Consider the following 20,871-nt stretch of genomic DNA (forward strand, 5'->3'; position numbering starts at 1 on the left):
TTCAGGGAAATGACCTGAATGGAGGAACATAAGGAGGTTTGGTTTTGAAACGGTTGACAAACACAGCGATTAGAATCTACACCAAAGTGTCTCACATTATATCTCCAATGTTAAATGTTGGGGGTGGTTTTGATGAGACTTCTTTGGAAGATATCAAAGAATCACTGAGATGCCCTTATTGGATACAAGTTTTATAAATCAAGTCTTTATGATAAGCTGATTACCTTATCCTTGACAGCAGCGCACAGCGAGGGCCATAAAGGTGCAGGATTATGAGGTGATGGCCCATAAAGGGTTTGGCTCAGATAAGGAGGTTTGTGGGGAGTGAAAAACAGAGATGGTGACTTTAGGCCAATGGAAACTGGTTTTCTCAATGACAATCAGGTCGTCTCGGCTACATATCACTGCACGGCACCGGAATATTCAGCTTTCTTAAGTTTAGGGAGTCAATCGTTACATTCATTTTAACCAGGAGCAAACTTTTCATGTTTCCATTTTCTGGGGGAAAAAATGAGCAGAGAAGGTCATAAAAATATTGCGGCCCATGAAAGGCAGCCACTTCAACCTTTAACCTGCTCCTCATTTAGTCAAGCAGGAAGTTTGTTAAGATGTGGAATGATGTTAAAACTTGTGCATAAATATCTTCACTGATATGAGAAGGCTATTAAAGAGCAGTGAGCAGAGATCCTTCCCCTCCGATACCTACCCATTCTCTTGCAGTTTTAGCCGAATGAACTTAATGCGTATTTTGTTTTGCTAGCAGTCACAATGAAATTCCTCCCCGCTGAGGTGCACCTCTCTTATCTTCACAATGGCTCTATTAATGAGCCTAATGGTATATGAGTGATACCCACACCTGAGTGAAACTGTGCGGGGTGACTGCCTCTGCAACTTCCCGCATTGCAATGCAGCCCTCGGTGGCTGCGGTCCATTCAGAGGAAACCATTAGAACAAACTGCTCTCAGGTGCAGCAAAGCAGACCGGGCTCGACCATTTATGAACCAAATCACCTCTGGGTGTCCTACGCTGCAAGGACAAAGTTTGTCTTCATGCAAAGTCTCACACCCTTCACCTACACAGCAGCAGCACTATGTGGGTGTAGACACACAGAAACAGAGTGTTTTTTGTTCTGTTTTTTTAAATATCGTCTAATCAGTAAGTATTGTTTGTAATTTTCCCTTTGGTCTTCAAAAATACTATTTTTCTGCAAAACTTCCTGTTACATTTAATGTGAATGACTAATAAAATGTACGTGACCACAGATCCACAGTAATATGAGCTGTGCAGTCAACACAGCCTTTATATTTAGTTTTTATTCAACACAGTTTATAAAGTCTTGTTTGATTCTGTCATAATATTGATCACTTTTTGGATAAGCTCCTAAAAAAAACTTTATGTAAACTTAAAAAACTTCCCTGGTGCATTACAAACTCGACCTTGTGGCTTTTCACACAAAAATAAAAGTAAAAAACAACTGAACAACATGTTGGTTACACGGGGAAAAAAAACAACCATAAGTAATACCTGAACAATTATTTAATTATTGAGGAATCAAACATGCGTCAGTTGAGTTTTGCACTAAAATTATATTTTAATTTTTTTTTTATATGATCCACTGGAAATAAACTTGACTGTTTTGCTGTGTATTGTTAAAAAACAATATTTACATAAAAAAACAGAAGAAGAGAGACAGAAAGAAAAATACAATATAAATTTGTTTTGAAGACAAATGTGTCCCTCTTGTGGATACAATGTGGAAGTGCATAAAGACGAATATTTCTGATAAAACAATCCAAACATTCATGACCGATTAGCGTCATATAACTACTAAACTAAAATTGTACCTAAATTTAATCATAATAAATAGCTTAACATTTATATTTATTCTTTGGTTGTGTAGCACTACTATCTGTCCATCCATTTATCCATCTGTCCATTCATCTATCTATCTATCTATCTATCTATCTATCTATCTATCTATCTATCTATCCATCCATCCATCCATCCATGTTTCCATAAAATGTTAATGTGTCGCTTTTTATCCCTTTTTTAAAATTGCCATCCCTGATGTTTGAGTCTGACTCATTTGCCTCCTTGTTATGTCGCCCACCTCACTTTCTATGAGGCATCAGCAGAACACAAACGTCCCCACGTCACTGAGAGACACGAAACAGACGGACATCTTCAGCCAGAGTCAAAACAACAAGTTGGTTTGGTGCAGTTCAAGTTCTTCATGTTTTTTTTCAAATCGAAGCCTGAGAAAAGCTGAAAAGAGCATGTGGGTAAAAATATGCTGCAGTGAAAGGATCTGTTTTAAGACCATTCAGAGGATTTCAATGCTTAATTTTTCACTCTGGTGGGAATTAAAGATAGAAAGTGAAATAGTTGTTAGTGAGAAAAAGATTTCAAAATACTAAAACCTCCCCTGGGAAATAAAAAAAGATCCATCTACCTATCTTTTAGTTTTCAGGCCACAGTTCAGGCTCATCGGCTGATTTCTAATCATCTAAATGATCAAATTTAATGTCTTTCATACGATCATGTTGCTGAGTCTCTCCATCCAGTCAATGATCTGTCTATGTGTGAATCTGCCCATGAATTACACGTCTGTGTGGGAAGATGGATGACAGCCGCCGGCGGTGAAAGAGAAAGCAGGAGGGGATGTGGGGGACGCAGACGCTGGCGGGAAAAATAAGAGGGTAACACATCAGTGAAGGTTTGGTGAGAAAGAAAACAAGCCTCTGACTCGTATCTGTGTAAAACTGTGAATCCACATGTGTACACTTGCTTCAGTTCAAATGAATTTTGAAGCTTAAAAAGTCAGAAGGATTGAGAATAGATTTTTTATATTTAGTCAAAGAGTCTCAGTTAACTCCAGTTTCTTATTTCACCCACACTGACCTCAGTCTGTCTCTAGAAATTATTCATTAATCTCTCGTCCTGTAACACGTCTGCTGTCTCAGATACTCACCGGCTCGTCTTTCGTCAGATTTCAGTAGAAAGATCAGTCAACACTTCTCATGAGGACTCAATGGTTCATCTCTTATTTTATTGGGTTTTGTATTCTCCAGCTAATTTACTGAACTTTCCTCGAAATTTCCCAAAAGTTAGCTGAAAGAACATTTTCAAGAACGGCCTATGAAACCTGGTAATCATTATAGTGTTGCTACATTTATTAAGCAGCCACTTATATTAAACTATTGAATTATGTATAAGGTAAGTCAACAGTATTTCATAATAAGATATCAATATCTAATGGAGTGTATTCCAAAAAACTATATAAATTCTTAATGTGACAGAAAATGATATTTTAAAAAGGTCCAGTCTGTGGAAATTGGTTGAAATATGTTTGTAAGTATAACCGGTGAGTCTATGATATTCCATAGAATAGAGGGTATAGTGTTGTATTTGTATCATTATATTGATAATTAAAAATGAATTTGTCACACAAAACTAAGGAACTTCCAATGCAACCAAAAACTACTGGTTAGCATAAAATTCAACCAACAGCATAAACATCAAGCAGATCTACATAGTTCAAAGTCTTTCTAGGAAACTATATGTTAATTATCTATTTTTTCAATATTTATGTCTCAAAAACTTAAAGATAACAAGTGGTGACTTAATAAATACAGCAACTAACACTTTGTCCATTTCCCCAAACTGCGTAGGCCTATCTTGGAAATATCCTAATAACTTACAGCAATTTTTTAGGAAAGCTATGGGGAAACTTTCCAGGAAATCCACTGGAAAATGTGGGCCCTGTAAAATAAATCACTAAATGTAACATGTAAAAATTAGCCACGGTTTAAGAAATGATTTCCTCTAAAGCAGGATCATCTCTGAACGCAGCCTCAGTGCATCACACGTGCGATGATGAGTCTCGATGAGCAACACAGCCCTGCAGCGACTGATGTCACATTTACGTAGTTTGTGCTCTTCAACTATGAGTGAAGGTCTCACAACTGTTGCTATGGACCCGTTTTTACACCAGACCACTTACAGGCATTATTTTCCATCTTTATTCAAGAGACAGATTCAAACTGCACTACACTCAGATACTGGCCTGCCCTTGTTAGAACACCACCTGTGCTTCAGTTTGAGTCCCTTTACTCAGCCTTGTTTTATTCAAAAGGTTCAAGAGAACAATTCACCTAAAAAAAAGGACCTGTCATCTTCACTAAAGCTGCTCTACTCAGACGCCAGCCCTCGCCTGGATGTTCTGGATATTTCTGACCAGGATAATCTCCTTCTGCGTTCTTCTTATGCGAAAAGCAAACTCTGGAAATTGTCCGGAGACAAATTTCCAGAGATCATGTCTCAAAACTGTAAAGTAAGACATGTTATATCTTGTTTTTGTCATTTCTAAATGTTATATTTTTCGACCTTTAGACCGAGCTGTTCTTCGTGCTAAACGAAGCTAACCAGCTGTTAGCGATGAATTTATAATATAGACACAATAATATAAATATTTGCATGAAAGTAAACAAGCTCATTTTCCAAAATGTTGCAATGCTAAATCATTTCTCTAAATGTATGTTCTACACATCAACCAGCCTTCTTAGGAAAAAGGGGCAATGACACAAAAAAAGGCCACAGTGTAATAAGTCAACAATTACTTTTTTTATTTTATCGAGTTTATACGATTTTGGTTCTGTAGCAACCTACTGGATAATTCTAATGAAGTGCAATTGTACTCAAGCCAGTTACAGTTGAGAGCAATGACAGGCACACGTTTTGTGCAAATTGAACAGCATTGGAACGGCTCCTACATATACACAGCAAAAATACATGCCAGAGGAAAACAATACTAAATCTGTTTACATTGACAATAGTTAAGACGTCCCTCTACAACAATCCGAGCTAACACTTGAGAGATACACATTTCACCCAGCGCTGGAACATGGGAGCAAACAACTGAGTAAACGTTCAGTTTCTACACGCGGCAGGAAATGTGTGGCGTCGTCCAACCCTGTGGACTGAATCTCTCCCATCTGGAGCCTAAAGTACACACGTCATCGACATCTAGGCATTGTGCATTGCCATTTCAAACTAATTATACTGACATAACTAAATGAAAACCCCAAAATCAGTGTGCTAGACAAGATCTGCTCGCAGCTGCTTCAAGAAGTCCCAACACACGTCGTCCCCCGTTTGTCTGGCAGTACACTGGCAATGCAAAAGCAAAAGGTTGGGGGAATGCAACTTGAAAGAATCACAAGCAACATGAAGACGACACAACCATCTGAAACACGGGGGCGTTGGTAGCCTCGGTAGAGTTGACTTCAGATGTTTCTAAATCTAAAAATCACCTTCCTTATTCTGCTTCATAGCAAATACTGGGACAAAGACACACATCGGCTCAGTCCAATATCTACACACTCAAAAGTGAAACTTCAATAAACGACGCATCGCCGAGATGAGCTGTCGTTCGTGTCTGACGGTTAAAGAAATGATGGTTTTATCCTCCAAAACATGCAGAGACACTGGATTATAAGACTGAAATCTGTGCAGGTGAGTTGGGAGGTTTTGATGACCTGTCTGTAGCGCAATAACTCGGACATTACAGGCTTAAGCGTGTCTGTGTGTATGAGCTTCGTTTGCTCTGTGGTTCTTCACAGTGAATATTGACCAAACATCCCGGGAAATGCTTCAACTGGCTTGCGTTGGTTCCAAAATGTCGAGTGTTGGATAATGACATCTATTCTGGAAGTGGCTGCTAAAAAAAAAACCAAAAGTCACTTGTTTTGAATCCAAATTGAAAACAATAAAATGTTTTTTCTACGTGAAACTCCAGACAACATAATTCCTTTAAATGAGTAAAACAGCAGCAATAAACTGAAGTCGTGCTGTCGGGTTAAAATAAAATACGCTCTCGCTGGTTAGAGCCGAAACAATTTTGCCCCAGTAACTTTGTTTCATGATCACAGGTTAATGAGTTGTTAAACTGGTGCACACAGTAGGATTCACCATCCGAAACCAACAGGTGGAGTCTCGCTAGAAGGGTCTGGCAATGTCACTTGTGAAGGAAAGCAGATGCACCACTACATTCTACAGCTTTCCTTTTATTTTACAATCAAGGGCCACGTTGAAATTTTTTTAACAGCGTCAAAACAAAAACTACTTCAGTTGCATTCAAATGGCAACTATCGTAAAAGTAAACTTACTGTAACATACATATTAAATAGTGTATAGTCCATGCAATTGCGCACAGCCGGTTTTGCATCGTTATGTTACGTCGTTATTAGTGTATGGGAGACATCAGCCACCAGTGCATTTCCAATTCAGGTTCAGGGAGAAAAACTCCTCGACACCCGTCAGAAACTTCTCAGCCAGACTTGAAGAGCAGGATGGCCACTTGGCCCAAGTAGAAGTAAATGAAATGCTTCGTCTCGTGGGTGACGTAGCTGCCGAAGTTCCTCCCGACGATGCAGTGCCAGGTGGGGTTGTACTTCTTGTCAAACTCCTGAAATAAAAAGTCGGTGGAAGAAAATTAAAACCAAATCAAAAAACAGTGATGTACTAAAGGTCAAGGATCTATTGGCAGAAAATTGAATAGAAAATAATCCTGTTTAAAATCCAGTGTGTGTTATCATCGGAATTTCTTCACCCTAGAATTGGCCCTTTATATCTAAATACTTTACATTCACATGGGGAGCGGGTCCTCTCTACGGAGGCCTCCATGTTTTTTACAGTCGCCCAAACTGGACAATTTTCATTCCCTTTTAACTCAAATTATTAATTCGATTCAAGAAAAGCTGCTAATGAATGATTCCGTTGATTGATTCATTGATTTATTATCCAGTAGGAATTTGGTTTTCATCAACCTAGTTAAGTTTTACAGTTTAACCCATAAAGCAATTTAAAAACTTGCCCGATTTGTATTTTGTTGGCAGGTTGTGGTATATTTAGACCAAGTCTACTTAAAATAGTATGAATATTTATGTAAATAAATAAACAAGGTCCACAATAAAAATTCACAAATAGACTTTTTAAAGATTGCCTCTTTAGACTGGCTTTACTCATTTATTGTTTTATCTGTTCTGTTTTTTAAACTCCAAAATATTTTTTCATCTCATTTGTCATTATTTTCTGCAGACGCTACACAAACAAGATTTTATTTTTGATGTTTGAAAACATGGTGGTGCTTTGAAGGGGCGTGCGGACTCCGTCACAATAAAACCTTAGCTACGGCCCTGCTCATAATATCCCTGTTTCCACACTGACCAAAAATAGATGCCAGAATAAATTTAAAAAAAGCCTGTGGATGTTGCAGATCATGTGACGTGATCCTACAGATGTTTGGATCCATCCCTGCAGCCTCCTCTCACCTTTTTGATGTAGGCTGCGATGTCCTTCTCTATGTTGTACTTCTCCATGGCCTGCGTGGCACAGTCCACCGCGTCCTGCTGCATGTCCTCGGACATGTCCGCGTTCTTGATCACAGCTTTCCTGTCAGTCATGGCTGAGGAGGAGGAGGAGGAGGATGCCTGATGGAGGAAGGAGGAAGGTGCACGTTCACTCGGACGTACCGCACTGAAAATGAACACCGCACGTGGTGACGGGGATGGTTGAGGCCAGCAAACATCAGCCTTTTTTACGCAGAACACGGGGCCATTATGAGGCACCGCGTTTTTCTATCATTTACACCATCATAACTTAATCGTGCGTATTTATCTCCATGCTCCGAACTGGACGATGACTTGAGCGGTGCATAGATTGGCTGTGAAACTTGATACAGGTGGAGTTAAATTACTTGGCTCAAATCACTTCTGCACCAGGAGACAAAAAAGTAGCAGAAATGAATCCGGATCAGAAACATGATGCACCTCTTGTTCCTCTACCAACACATACATGCGTGTGTGTGTGTGTGTGTGTGTGTGTGTGATCAAATCAAACGAATAAAGACAAACAGTGGAAGCATCGTAAGAGAAACTGGGCATCAGGAATATGTCAGGACATGCAAGAGAAGATCCGACCTGCCACTCACCTTCTCTACGAGCGACCTGGAGACACTTGTTTGCAGAAAATGCGGTTTCTCTCCAGCCGGATGAGGGATCGCAGGGTTTCAGATGATGCTGCGGCTTAATTGCTTTTTAAAGGTTGACACAATAAGCATGTAGGTGGTGGGTTTGTCTCGGTGCTCTCTGCTCTCCCCGGCTGCTCCCCGCCCCTCTGCTGCATGCTGCTGCTCTCCATTGGCTGCGCCGCCGCCTCCCCGTTCGTAACCAAGCGTTTTTCTCCAGCTCCTGTCTGCCCGCATCTTATTTCATCCCACAATGCATCATTCACGGCAACCACACACACAACACACACACGCACGCACACAATACACACGCACACACACACACCGCACTGACTGTGGGAGAAAAAAGGAAACGAGTCCTTGGCTGCAGGTCGACATCACTTGGATGCGCGTGCAGGGGTTTGAAGCGTTAAACACTGTTCACGCACTTTGTTTTTCTATCTTTCACCTCAAGGATTTCATAGAAACTCATGTATTATTAAGCTGGTAGACGTTTAAAATCCTTGCTTGTTTTTTAAAAAAAAGTGTGATACAACCATTACACTGGGATATAGCTTCTATGCCACCAACGTAAAGGCTGTGGACGTGTCTTATAGTAACATGAAGTGATGCACGAGGAATAAAGACAAACTAGTGTTCTTGTTTTGAAGTGTTTTTATTGAAAATGCTGAGAGAAAAAAAAAGTAAGATTAAGCAAAAAACAAAACATACAAACTACTCCCAAATGAAACCCCTTCCCAGCCGCCCCAATTTTTAATTAATTCCTTCATACCAGGCATCTACGATTCCATCCTTTGATCCAACTTCCTGGTCCTCAGTTTCGTTTTCTTGTCAAATAAAGCGATTATCACTGAAAAACTTTAAAGATAGGCAGGGGGAGGGCCTAATAGAAAAAAAGTTGCTCTGGGACTCCGCGTTATTTAGTTCTGAATTCAACTCTCATTTGACTCCTGGAAAAACTGATCCCGTTCCGAGCATCCATCCTTGCCTATCCCTTCCCTAATCGATCCACTCATCCAGCTCCAAGGATTGGGATCCACTGAGCCACTCCTCCAATCAAAACCTTGAAATACCAGGAAGAAAATCAGAGGCAGACCGTTAGAATAAAATGTCAAGGTTTTTGGGCCTAATTTTTTTTTCCATGTTGAGCACTCATGTCAGATCAAGAAAAAGAAAGGAAAAGAAAAGAGAATTGCCACAATAACTATCACTCCCTGAAGTTAAAACAGTTGAGGACATTTAAGTTAGAATTGGGACACTTTGTTGCGACAGAGAAGTGATTCAGATTTTTACACTTGAAAGCAAAAGATGTTACACTTACATCACAACACTTGATCTACGACTGTTTATTCTGTCACAGCCCAGAGTCGCATGTTAAAAACTTCATATATATATGTATAACAAAGTACAGCACATATGGCTTTGTTAAATATGACATGCATGACATGGCAACCACTCAAAACGTTCAATTTATGGAATATGAAGCGTACCATTGCCTCGACCTGATTGCTCCTCAATTAGATGTCCTATCCTGACCATACAAATGAAATGTGCTCCACAATGGTTTTATTCCAAATCACTTTAATCCTTCTCTTCAGATGTCTAAAGGAAGACACAAGGGTAAAATACAGTTAAGTATCGGGCTTCCCATCCAAACAGCCCACCCCACATATCCATGAGACGAGTAAAAAAAAGAACTCAATTTTCAATTCTTGCAAAAACATTGAGTTCAGTCTATAACTCAACGTTTTTGGAAGTTCAACACAGCACAATTTCTAATGTTGCAAAAATTGAGAGGACAGAAAGGAGAGAGAGAGAGAGGGGGGGAGAGAACAGGAGGAGGAAGCAGCCGGAGAGGGAGAGGAGCGGGGAGGGGGCGGAGAGGAGGGGGCACATCTACATACCAAGATCATCCACAAGGACATCGGGACATGAAATGGAAAAATTTGAAATCAATAGCTGACATCTGGAGAAACTCATAAAAAGGTAAAAACAGAGGGAGGGGGAAGGGGGGTACACATCAAAAGGGCAAAACATCAGTGGTAGAAAGGTTTAGGAACGGGAGCGAGAGCGGCTGTGACGAGGCGAGTAGCGGGGCGATCCTCTGCCTCGGCCACGGGAATTGCTGCGACTGCGGCTGGCGCTGCGACTGCGGCTTCTGCTCCGGCTGCCACGACTGCGGGAGCGTGATCTTCCGTAACTTGGGCTGCGGGGACCGTCTAATTTCACACGAATGTAAGCAGTCTCTCCCTGGCGGACACAAGAGAACTTGACATTGAAAAGACAACATTCCTGCCGATGGCGGTAATGTGGAAAAATGGAAAAGAGGGCCGGGCTGTGCTTCAGAAACATGTGGCAGTGCCGCAAAGTACTCACCTCGACACAGCAAAGACACATTATCCATGACACTGATCAATAATCAAATCAGTACACATACCTCATGCGAGCGGAATTTGGTGTTGTCCAGCTTTCGAACGGCATAGGTCATGTCCTCTTTGCGCACAAATTCTACAACCCCGGTTCCGTCTCTGAAAACATCAGCGTAGCACACGTCACCAGCCTCGCGCATGTGGTCCTTCAGGTCCTGCCAGCTGCCGCTCTGTGGGAGCCCTGGAGAGAAACAATGAAAAGTCATAAAACAACAGGACTATTCTATTGTACGATTTTGTGACACTGACATGTCAGTTGATGGTGTTGCTGAGGTCTGCTTTAGTCGGCATTGTTCACATTATGCCAGCAACCTTGTGTGCACCTTCTTTTAACATATTTTGGTGATACTGTGACATGACTTAGTGGTGATGGGTTCCTTAATATTGTCTAAAGCTCCAACTACTCCACAACTGCTCAAGACAACATTATCAACCATCATGATAATCAATGAAGTGTGTTTAGGCCTTTTAGAAGCGGTGCTAAAAAAAATCATCTGGTTTAAAAGGAGAGTTCACCCAAGAATGAAAATTCACTTGTAGCAGAAAGGAGAAAACCAAAAAGACAGACTGGCCCTTTACTCCTCAACAGGAAAAGGAGGGGCCAGGGAGATGATAAATTGGATACACCTGTGAGCCACAATGGAGAGGGAAACTCAAACAAAGGCAGCATGGAGGTGCAGCTTGTGAAGTGAGAGTAACTGCAGGAAGGAGATCGCAAAAAGATAAACTAGTTTCTGGAAAGTTGATCCAAGAAACCGGCTGGATTTATTTTATAACCGTCCTGGACCATGAGGCAAAGAAGCTGATCCCTGGAGCACTGAAGTGGATTTTAAAAACCCATCTAACCTGCTCGGATTGGAACATGATCCTCGTCTACTCATCAATATGCTGATGGACGGGTGAGTGAAGTGTTTGAGTCCACAAAACAGTTTTGGAGTTTCAGGGGTAAACAGTGTTGCTGCCAAATCCAATACAACTGAAGTAAATGGTGAGCACTTCTTCAAACGTATAAACAAGGTATTTTTTACCATGTTTTTAACCTAAATGTCCGCTGTGATCCTCGTGTGAACGCAGCTCCTGAGGAGGATATCGGTGGACATTCAGGCTGAAGACGTGGTGAAAATGAGCTTGTTTCCAGTCGAAATTAAATGTCGGGGCTTGCGGACACTTGGATGACACCAGAGAAGCAGTATGGAGGCATTTTATGCTTTTTATTCATTTGAAGAAATGGTTATTGGATTTGGCTGCAACACTGTTTTACCCCTGAAACTCCAAAAGTGTTCTGTGGACTCAAACACTTCACCTGCCCCTCCATCGGCATAGCGGTAAGTAGATAACGAGTGATTTTTTATATTTGGGTAAACAATCCCTTTAAGCTTCTCAAATGTCTATTCCAAATCTATGACAGTAAATGTAATAGTTAGTGTCAGTAGCGTTACTTACAGTTGTAAGACTGACAGTTTTTATTCCAGCAACTGCAGCATCAATTAAGGACAGTTGTCACTTGGAGCCTGACTATTATAAAATTGCATAATCAATTAACGTATTCTTCTGTTTATATGGAGCCTCAGTGTTTACATGACAGTATGACCTAAGTTACAGAGCTAATTGCTGCATGCATAGAGGACACTTCATCATGAGAGTGAAACATTCCAGCAGTCCAAAGGGAGAGCTGTCTATATCCTCACCCTCCATGCCTGAGATCCAGATCACCCACCTGACACGATGACCCTGTACTCGGAGCGTCTGGACGGGGGCCCGTATCTGCCTCTCGGGGCTCCGCCGATCCCTCCAAACCCGCCTCGGGAGCCCCGGCCGCTCCGAGGGAACTCCACTCGCAGTCTGTAGCCGTCGTAGTCATAACCATCGCGTCCGTAGACCGCGTCATCTGCGTCCCTGGTCGTAAAACAGTACATTTTGTACATTAACACGCCTCGGGAGTGCAGCACTGACACGGGGGAGACAACGCTGGCACGGATGGAGTCAGTCATGTTGGAGACTAGCTTCATCTCACGTCCTAATCCCCGGTGCAGACGTGCATGTCAATTAGCTAATTTTGCTCCATTGAACTAAAAAGAGAAAAACAGCATATAAATGAATAAATAATAAATAGACAGAGCACACTGGCGCCGGCTAAATGTTGCACAATTGAAGCGTAACGTGCAAGCGCAGACGAGGCTTAATTGCAACAAAGCCAGTGGGTGTTCAGTGTTTTACCTTGAAGACGCTACGAAAACAAGCACAGGAGATATTTTCAACATTGTAATGGATGAACTCTGTTGGTAAGAACACAAAGAGGAAAACCTCGAGAGTAGAAAAGACATACTTCGCTATGGTTGCGAGGTGCAGGAGGAATCCAGGGAATAGTCCGAGCCCTAACGTGTTAGCGCAGCCGCCGCTCAGCCGCACAAATGGCGCTGCCCCCGGCCTCAAAAGCATAACGGTGTGCTAGCTCCGCACTCACCTCGGGTCCTCGAACTCAATGAAGGCGAACGGCGGGCCCCCTCTCCGGTTCTTCAGGTCGATGTCCCGAATGGTGCCGTACTTGTAGAACACGTCCTCCACGTCCTTGGTGCGGATGTCGGGGGGCAGATTCCCCACGTAGATTCGACAGTCGTTGTTCCCGGCGGGGCCTCGCACAACACCCGACATCGCTGCTAACGCGCCGGTCAAGCTAATGGTCCGGTTCTGGCCGCGGTACTTACGGGGAGGGAGGGAGGGGAGGGGGGGGGGAGCCGGGGCCACGCTGAGCGGTCAGGGGACAGGCTGCAGGCCGCCGAGCAGGAGGCAGGAAGACGGGAGGAGCGCGGGGTGTCAGACGGTCTGCAGCCGGTTCTCGGTGGATGACACACGCCGCTCCGGTTAGCGGGAAACAGCGCTGCGTTACCGAGGCACTCAGCAGCACCGGAAACACGCTGGACACCGCGCGCACATCCGCCGTACGAACTAGTCCGTTAATTGACCGGGCGTAGTGACGACAATCAATTAAGTTTCTGATGATTTATTGAGAAAGATCGAAATGTGTGTCTTTAACTATTTAATATTTGATATGGGTCATATATTCAGAGCAGGAAACATATGGGGCTCTATTTACTTCTTTAGTCCTCCTTGATCAGAGACACATACTTTATTATCCATCTAAAACACTACAATACACGTTTCTTTGTTTATAAGGTAAGATAGGTTAAGTTAAGGTCAGGCAAGGTGAAGTAAAGTAAGGGAAAATAGGATCAGATAAGAAAAACTAGGTTAAATTTAAGGTAATGTAAGATAAGATAAGCTAGGTAAGTTGGTTAAATTAAGGTCAGGCAAGGTGAGATAAGATAAGATGAGCAGCAAAGGGATAGTGAAATACACACTCAGTAAAAGTAATAAATAAGCAAATGTACAATAGAAACACATGACCTCATTCTTGTATTGTTTTGTTTTGAATTGTATGTAAGCATGAAATAGAAATTAGCCACATTCCTGAATTGATCTATTCTCAGTTTCCAGGTGAGTGTAAATATCTTTGGAATAAGTCAGTTATCAGGTTATAACATGAAATGTTTCACATTGTAAGATGCTAAACTGTATCGTCATGACAACACAAGTTCTGTTATAACGTGATATGTTGGTATGACATAACATGAAAATATATTTTGTTTTAACAATAAACCTTTTACATTATAATGTGATACCAATCCCTTTTTTATTTTTATTGCATTTCATATCATTTCATGATCCAGGACAACATATGTAATCAAATAGTAATTGTGTGTGGGCTACAAAATATACGTATAAATACATTTTAGATTCTATAATGTCTGTAAAAAAGTAAATATTGAATTGACAGACTTGATTGATGACATGTTTGTTTTATTCCTTTTTTCATCACAATGGGATGTTGTACCCAGTTATTTGAAGGATTTATCTTTTCCCACGTGTCTTAGATGAACGCGTTACTTTGAAAAACAAAAGCTAGACCTCATTTGAAAACATGCAATCTTTTCAATTTCTTTTTCCGCAGATAAAAACTAGTCTTTTGGTGTATTTACTCAGTTGTGGAAGAAGTACTCAGGTTTTAAGTAGTGGCAATATGATAATGTATTGTACTCGTGTATTAGTACAAAAAGTAAATATTGAATTTTGAATAACAATGTCAATTTATAATCACTGATGGAATAGTGTACATGTAACTTTATTATTTCCACTGGTAAATGTGTTTGAACATACATATATACTTGTATACTGCTGGGTAACTATCTTTAAAAACACATATTGATAATCTAAATCTGCACAGTGACTAAAGCACAAAGACACAATATCAGACTTTGCCAGAGCACTGATTTATTGTTTGAATACATTCATTTCAACTATTTCATTTAGACTTTAGGGCATAAAGAGTATTCTTTCGAATGATAACGCACAATAATCACAGAGTTGTATTTTATTGTGTAACCTACTTTTTTGCCCAAGGACTTCCAGATGAAAATTAGCCTGAATCTAATTCTGGTGCAGTATTTCTAAGAGTGCATGGTCACAGCTAAATAAAAAGTTAAAATAAACAAGAAAAAAAATCCACACACACTCGCATCAGCTTTTCACAACTTGAATAAACTTCCAAGTAACATATGGGGGTTTCTACATCAGAAATTCATCTGATATTTAATTTTGCTGTGATACAAACTAATATTGTTCTGCAGCTTCATTTAAATTAACCAACAGGACATGGCCAGTTGGTAATAGTGATACTAAGTATTTAATGCAGGATCATAAAGCTTTAGTTATGGCACAAGACCATACTGTTTATCCATCACAAATGTAAAGCAAACATCTTTCATCATTTATTTTAAATATCCAAGGCCATGTTCTGATTGTCCTCAGTTGTCAAGTCAAATCCGCTGTCACTTGTTTCCATGTAACATCATCATGAGAAATATTGTATCTAGAAGCTACATTACACCACCTCTGTGAAATGTTTTATCACGACAATGAAAGAACACACTGCTAACGTAAATGTGGCTTCTCTTATTGTTCAGTATGCATAACAGGATCCATAAATAAGCTGGTAATCTTCACCACAGTTTTCTCCACCTGTGTACTTCCCCTGACATGCCAGGCTGTTCACCTGTGGACAGAGAAGACGTGAAAAAAAGCAGACGAACACAGATCAGGAGACACAGGATCCCATCACTGGATTAATACAAGTGAACAGAAGTTACCTCTGCTCTCTTGATGAACTGCTCAGTGGCGGCCTTCTCGTTCTCCTTGTGGCCTCTCCAGGCTCGGAGGGCGGACGCCTGCAGGGCTCGGCCAAAGGAGAAGGTCAGGATCCAGGGTTTGGCCAGGGGGCAGTTGTTGATGGCGTTGAGGTGGACAGAGGCCTCCTCTTCGCTCTGACCGCCCGAGAGAAAAGCCACTCCTACAGCGAGCAGGAAAATATACACTCACTCTCCTCTGTCTCAGCAGATTTGATTTATTTCTGTGTGAAGTCCACAGCTCACCTGTGACCGCCGGGGGAACGGTGCGGCGCAAGGCGGTCAGGGTCGCCATAGCAACCTCCTCCGGGCTGTACTTGGTCGAACAGCTGTGTCCAGGTGTCACCATGTTGGGTTTGAGGAGGGTGCCCTCCAGGTACACGTGGTGGTCCGACATGGCTTTGTACACGGCAGCCAGGACCTGAGATCCACAGAAGATTACTCTCTCCCTTCCTCCGTCTCAGTTCTTAAAGTAAAATACACCCATACACAAGAAGAACAAAACCAACCTTCTCAGTGACGTACTGGCAGCGTTTCAGGTCATGATCTCCGTCAGGCAGGATCTCCGGCTCTATGACGGGCACAATACCATGCTGACGGAGAAAAGAAATATCAGAATAATGGCCACAAAGATACATAGACAAGCTGTAATAGTGGATCCTGACCTGCTGGCAGATACTAGAGTACCGTGCAAGAACGTTTGCATTTTCTGTGATGGCCAGTTTGGATGGATTGGTGTCACTGATTTTCAGCACGCAGCGCCACTTTGCAAAGAGGGCTCCATCCTTCTTATACTGTGCACAGCGCTCCGACAAACCATCCAGACCTGGGGAAGAGGTTTGTGCAAAGATGTAATGCTGAACTGTCTTGAAATGGGAATTGCCATGGGGGAAATAATGCAATCAAAAGTGTTATTGTCTGACCCTGTGCGGTGGATTCCCCAAAAGTTCCTGCCAGGGGGACGACGCCCTTGTCAACCTGAGATATACAGGACAACAGTTTTAAGTTCTTATATACAGAAACATCAAATAATTCGGAATTCATTACTGTGATGATGTCTTTTTAAGCAAAAATCAACCTGTTTGGGACAACACACCAAATTTAAATCATTTGGAACTGTCTCACCTTGACACCGACCAGGATCCCCCTGTCCCGGATCATCTTGACGAAGGGGACCCCGTTGTCAAAGTGCTGGTACAGCGTCTCGTGGAAGAAGATGATGCCGCCAATGCAGCTGCTGATGCGATCGTCCGCACTGAAGAGAATCTGCCGGTACTGTCTGCGGTTCTGCTCCGTGTTCTCCACTCCCACCTGGGCCAGCCGCTTGGCCATGCTGCCTGCAGGCCACACATTGTGCAGATGAGAAGTTAACACGGATGCTCCTGGATGTTTTTAATAAGTGACAGAACTGACATGTGATTGGGTCAGTGTAGAATGAATGGTGTTTTCCACAGAGTAAAGAAAAGGAAGAAACTGAGTTCAACAGACCCACAGACTCATCTGCAGCCAGGATGCCCTTCCCTGGAGAAACTATGCGTAGAGCAGTCTCATGCAGCTCCCTCTTCTGCGCCTCGGAGAGCGCGGGGAACTGGTGCGTCATCTTGAGTGTCTGACTCTCCTACAGCCTCTGGTAGAAGATGTGATCTTATGATATATATTATGCACAGATTTACACCCCCAAAAAAACAGATGGCATCCCTCTATGAAGTTTGTTAGGATACAAGAAACCTGCAGATTCTATCTCTTTAATGAAAGCGGAGACAAATTGGTCCTTTTCAGTTGAGTTATGCCGAGTGAACCTAGATGCAGGACTGAAAACATGGAAATCCACGCGGCAGATTTGGTGAACTTTAAAACTTTAAGTGCATCATTATTTGATGATGGAAAGACAATAGATCTTCAATTAAACCAATCACTATCCACAAAGTACCATCAAAATCTTTTTTTTTTTGCTGCAAGTAAAAAACTGCATCTTGCTGCAAATTAAAAATATGAAATCTGCTTTCAATTCTCATGGATGCCTCTTGTTGTCTCCATTGTTCTGTTCACATCGACTAAGACCTACAGGTTAAGAGTCGAGAGTCAGATGCAGGTTAATGGTCAGATGTAGGTGAATATGGATGTAGCCAGTGAAGTCAGTGAGATAATCCTACATGTAGAAGAGACAGCTGAGGTATGAGCCCGAGCAGTGAAGGATCTTACCTGATAGAGAAATCAAACGTGTCCCGTCCACTGAGGTGACGAACACTGATGGAGTCTCTCTTGTCAGCTCTGGTTTGTATCCAGCTCAGTGGTGTCACACCTCATAAGCCGACCCCCCTGGGCGGAGCTTGTACACCCACCTTTGACCCAAATGAGAACAAATCTTGATGATTCATTGTTCTATTTAAATGTTGAGATTTTATTTTTTGTTGTGCAGCTGCTTCTTTTTCACATGGATTTGACAATTTTCCAATTTCTTCCATCACTTTGCGATGACAAACTCAATCAGGGTTGTAAATCCATCTACAGGATGGTTATTTTGCGGCTTAAACCTTTTGATATAAACTGTCAAGTCAAATTTATTATCTCATCTGAGGGAAGCTGAGTTGCAGACAGAGGTTAAAATATATACAAACCTTCATACGGCATTAAAAACAAGACAGATGGCAGGTCCAATGCAATACAACACAGGATCACTACATATGGAGACTAAGACGAGAGTGCAAGAAAAACAGAGCTGGTGTCATTTTTTTGTTCTCAAATTCATCATATTAATCACGGTACAGACAGAGGAGTCTTTTACTCCTGAGGGTAGGAACTCTGAAGCACAAACTCCAATATGAAAATAACATTAACACATTTACTTTTATATTCAGGCTGACTGTGAAAAAAATTAATGTTTTTTTTTTCCAGAACCCTCTACCCCCTTTTCTCAACCTCATTTTGGCGTTTCACCATATCCTGTGGCGTTCTATTTCAGTTTTAATTAGCTGCCCCGAGGACGGTTTGGAGTCTCCAGATAATTTGGTCTTTACCCTCAAATTCACAGGGGCGTTTGAGTCTCGGAGCAATTCGTGCACTCGGCGGCTTCTTTTTGAGCTTTAAACTGAAAAAGAATAAACGTGTCAGAAATACAAATAATTTCCAGGTTCCAGTCAATGTGAGTGAAGGTGGTATTGTGTCCTGAATTAATCAAAACCAGCTCAGAAAAAAACATTTTCACTGTTTGTATAATGGACATGTTGACTCTGGCTGAAAGCTACAAACACAAAGACTCTGTTGAATTCATGTGCGTAGCTGAAGTTGTTGAATGTGCATCTTTGCAGTACACGTTCAGGAAGAGGCCTGGTTTCTGTTGTGTGTTCCATATGCAACGTTCGACTCGGTGGGACGGCTCGGGGTATTTCAGGGGACTCCTCTCTTCACCATTGTGGGTCAGTGGGCCTCTGAAGCTAGATGTGGGTCACTGGACTGCCTGCCACGATGCAGCCAGCACACAGACATGGAGGACCTGTCTAAGACAAGGGCCTGAGAGGGAATCAGTGTCAGGAAGCAGCCCGAGGAGGAGCTGGTGCTCTCCCATTCAGCTGATACAGTTTTAAATAGACACCTGACTTCACTGCAATTATGCGTGGCCGCCTCCGCAGGGAGCCACAATTTCTTTTCTCTGTTACCCAATTAAAAAAACATTTAATGGTAAGACTTTATCTGATCCTCAATTTTCTGTCCTATTAAGGTCGTCCTCCATGGATTTGTGAGTGCTCGTATAAATAGGTCCTCCCAAGTTGGCCATAATGTATCCAGGTACAAGAGCAGGAGTGATCTACTTTACACTGCAATCTCTGACCCTCCAGAGTCTTTTGAAATACATTATTATACCTAAATGTGCATCTTCTGCAGTTTCATGACAAGGCACCTTACTTCATTGCTTCAGGAAGATCATGTGATACGACTGAAAGGTCCAGAACAGCTGCCGACCTTGAGGTGAGATTGTTTTAAACTCTGCAGCTCGCACGTGTTGTATCGTATAACACATTTAAATGGTTTGGCGAAAGCATACATCTAATATGTTTATCAGAGCTTTCAAAGACAGCTCATTGTCTTCAGGAGATGAAATGTGCTCATCTGTCAAAGGAAATGTCTCAACTGTGAAGTCTGGACATTCAGAGAACAGGTGGTTCTGGTTAGAGAGCAGTTATTGACACAGTGTCATAACAGCTGATAGATATTTAATGTGCCCTCACCTCTCCTGTCACCAGTGACAACAACAGAGACTACCACAGGAGCTGTTGAGACCAAAACTGGAAACAAAAGACGATTAATACATCAAAAGAACAATAAAAAGCAGGAATCAGACGTGTGTCTAAAGCTGCAACAGTGGAAAACAAGAACGAACATGTTTCTGGGGAAAAAGCCTCTGAGAACACAAACAGTTTTATGTAAATCACATCACAGGTGCATCACGTTCAGAACTGGGTCAACTGACTCCGATGGGAGCAAAACACAGGTGGGGCTCTGACAGTGATGCAGTAATAAGCAAAGACGCAGCTTTAATACAATCATCCACACTGAATAAAAACAGAACTACTTTCTTGTCCCCTCAGATTCTCATTATTTGTCCTAATCTTGATTTATTATATTGTTTAATCTGTGTTGTTCCGTCAATGTTCTGTTTATAACAAGAGAAAAACCAAACTGCCCCAGCGAACCAGTCCTCTGAACACTGGAGCTCAATCGGCCACAAACGATTATTTCCTTTCAGTGAGATTATTCTCCAGAGGAACACTTTTCATTTATTAGACCAAACCATCACCCATGTACTGAAGCGTCCCACATGTTGTAAACGCTCGTCCTCCTCGTTTCAGGCGACGTGGGAGCGCAAAGTCAGACACTCGAAGGTGACCTGGATAATAGCAAACACTCTGCAAGTTCTTCTAAAACCCATTTACAGACAGTTTATTATAGTCATAGAAAAAATAAGAATCATGGACTTCACCTAAATAATGGATGGATATAAATAAATAGTTGGTAAAAACACTCTAAACTTGTGCAGCTACTGCAGATGTGAGCTTCACCCGGCGCCCTCATTAGATGGCAGTGTACCTCTTCATTATCCAGTGCGGGTATTTATGATCATACTGGAGGAACTATGGCTCTACAACAGTGACTTTACTGTGGGAGCAGAGGTGGGCAA

At 41.9% G+C, this 20,871-nt stretch overlaps 3 protein-coding genes across 7 annotated transcripts; all 3 read right to left on the reverse strand.

Annotated features, from left to right (window-relative positions):
* Nucleotides 1–4,601: 4,601 nt before the first annotated feature.
* dynll2a (dynein, light chain, LC8-type 2a) lies at nt 4,602–8,190 on the reverse strand. The gene is made up of 3 exons (XM_035155046.2): nt 7,991–8,190; nt 7,332–7,490; nt 4,602–6,466 (listed from the first exon to the last, which is right to left on the reverse strand). The coding sequence occupies exons 2-3, from the start codon at nt 7,461–7,463 to the stop codon at nt 6,329–6,331; spliced, it is 270 nt and encodes an 89-aa protein (XP_035010937.1). The 5' UTR covers nt 7,464–7,490; nt 7,991–8,190; the 3' UTR covers nt 4,602–6,328.
* A 475-nt stretch (nt 8,191–8,665) lies between these two features.
* On the reverse strand, nt 8,666–13,361 carry srsf1a (serine and arginine rich splicing factor 1a). 4 transcript variants are annotated; one of them, XR_004695209.2, is made up of 5 exons: nt 12,920–13,361; nt 12,173–12,351; nt 10,464–10,636; nt 9,517–10,276; nt 8,666–9,089 (listed from the first exon to the last, which is right to left on the reverse strand). XR_004695209.2 is itself a non-coding variant. In XM_035155042.2 (4 exons), exons 1-4 carry the CDS (start codon nt 13,105–13,107, stop codon nt 10,079–10,081), a joined length of 738 nt encoding a protein of 245 aa, XP_035010933.1. In that variant the 5' UTR covers nt 13,108–13,361; the 3' UTR covers nt 8,666–10,078. The 4 variants fall into 4 exon arrangements, 3 of the variants coding, with proteins under 3 accessions (XP_035010933.1, XP_035010935.1, XP_035010936.1); XM_035155042.2 differs by having other exon boundaries at nt 8,666–10,276; XM_035155044.2 differs by having other exon boundaries at nt 8,666–10,276; nt 12,173–12,524; nt 12,782–13,062.
* A 1,415-nt stretch (nt 13,362–14,776) lies between these two features.
* On the reverse strand, nt 14,777–18,450 carry aldoca (aldolase C, fructose-bisphosphate, a). Of its 2 annotated transcripts, XM_035153482.2 has the most exons (9): nt 17,898–18,449; nt 17,184–17,322; nt 16,821–17,032; nt 16,619–16,673; nt 16,361–16,521; nt 16,205–16,288; nt 15,942–16,116; nt 15,660–15,859; nt 14,777–15,565 (listed from the first exon to the last, which is right to left on the reverse strand). In XM_035153482.2, the coding sequence occupies exons 2-9, from the start codon at nt 17,293–17,295 to the stop codon at nt 15,473–15,475; spliced, it is 1,092 nt and encodes a 363-aa protein (XP_035009373.1). In that variant the 5' UTR covers nt 17,296–17,322; nt 17,898–18,449; the 3' UTR covers nt 14,777–15,472. The 2 variants fall into 2 exon arrangements, with proteins under 2 accessions (XP_035009373.1, XP_035009372.1); XM_035153481.2 differs by having other exon boundaries at nt 16,205–16,521; nt 17,898–18,450.
* Between the last annotated feature and the right edge of the window lie 2,421 nt (nt 18,451–20,871).

Source organism: Hippoglossus stenolepis, chromosome 4 (genome assembly GCF_022539355.2).
Source record: "Hippoglossus stenolepis isolate QCI-W04-F060 chromosome 4, HSTE1.2, whole genome shotgun sequence".
Lineage (NCBI taxonomy): Eukaryota > Metazoa > Chordata > Actinopteri > Pleuronectiformes > Pleuronectidae > Hippoglossus > Hippoglossus stenolepis.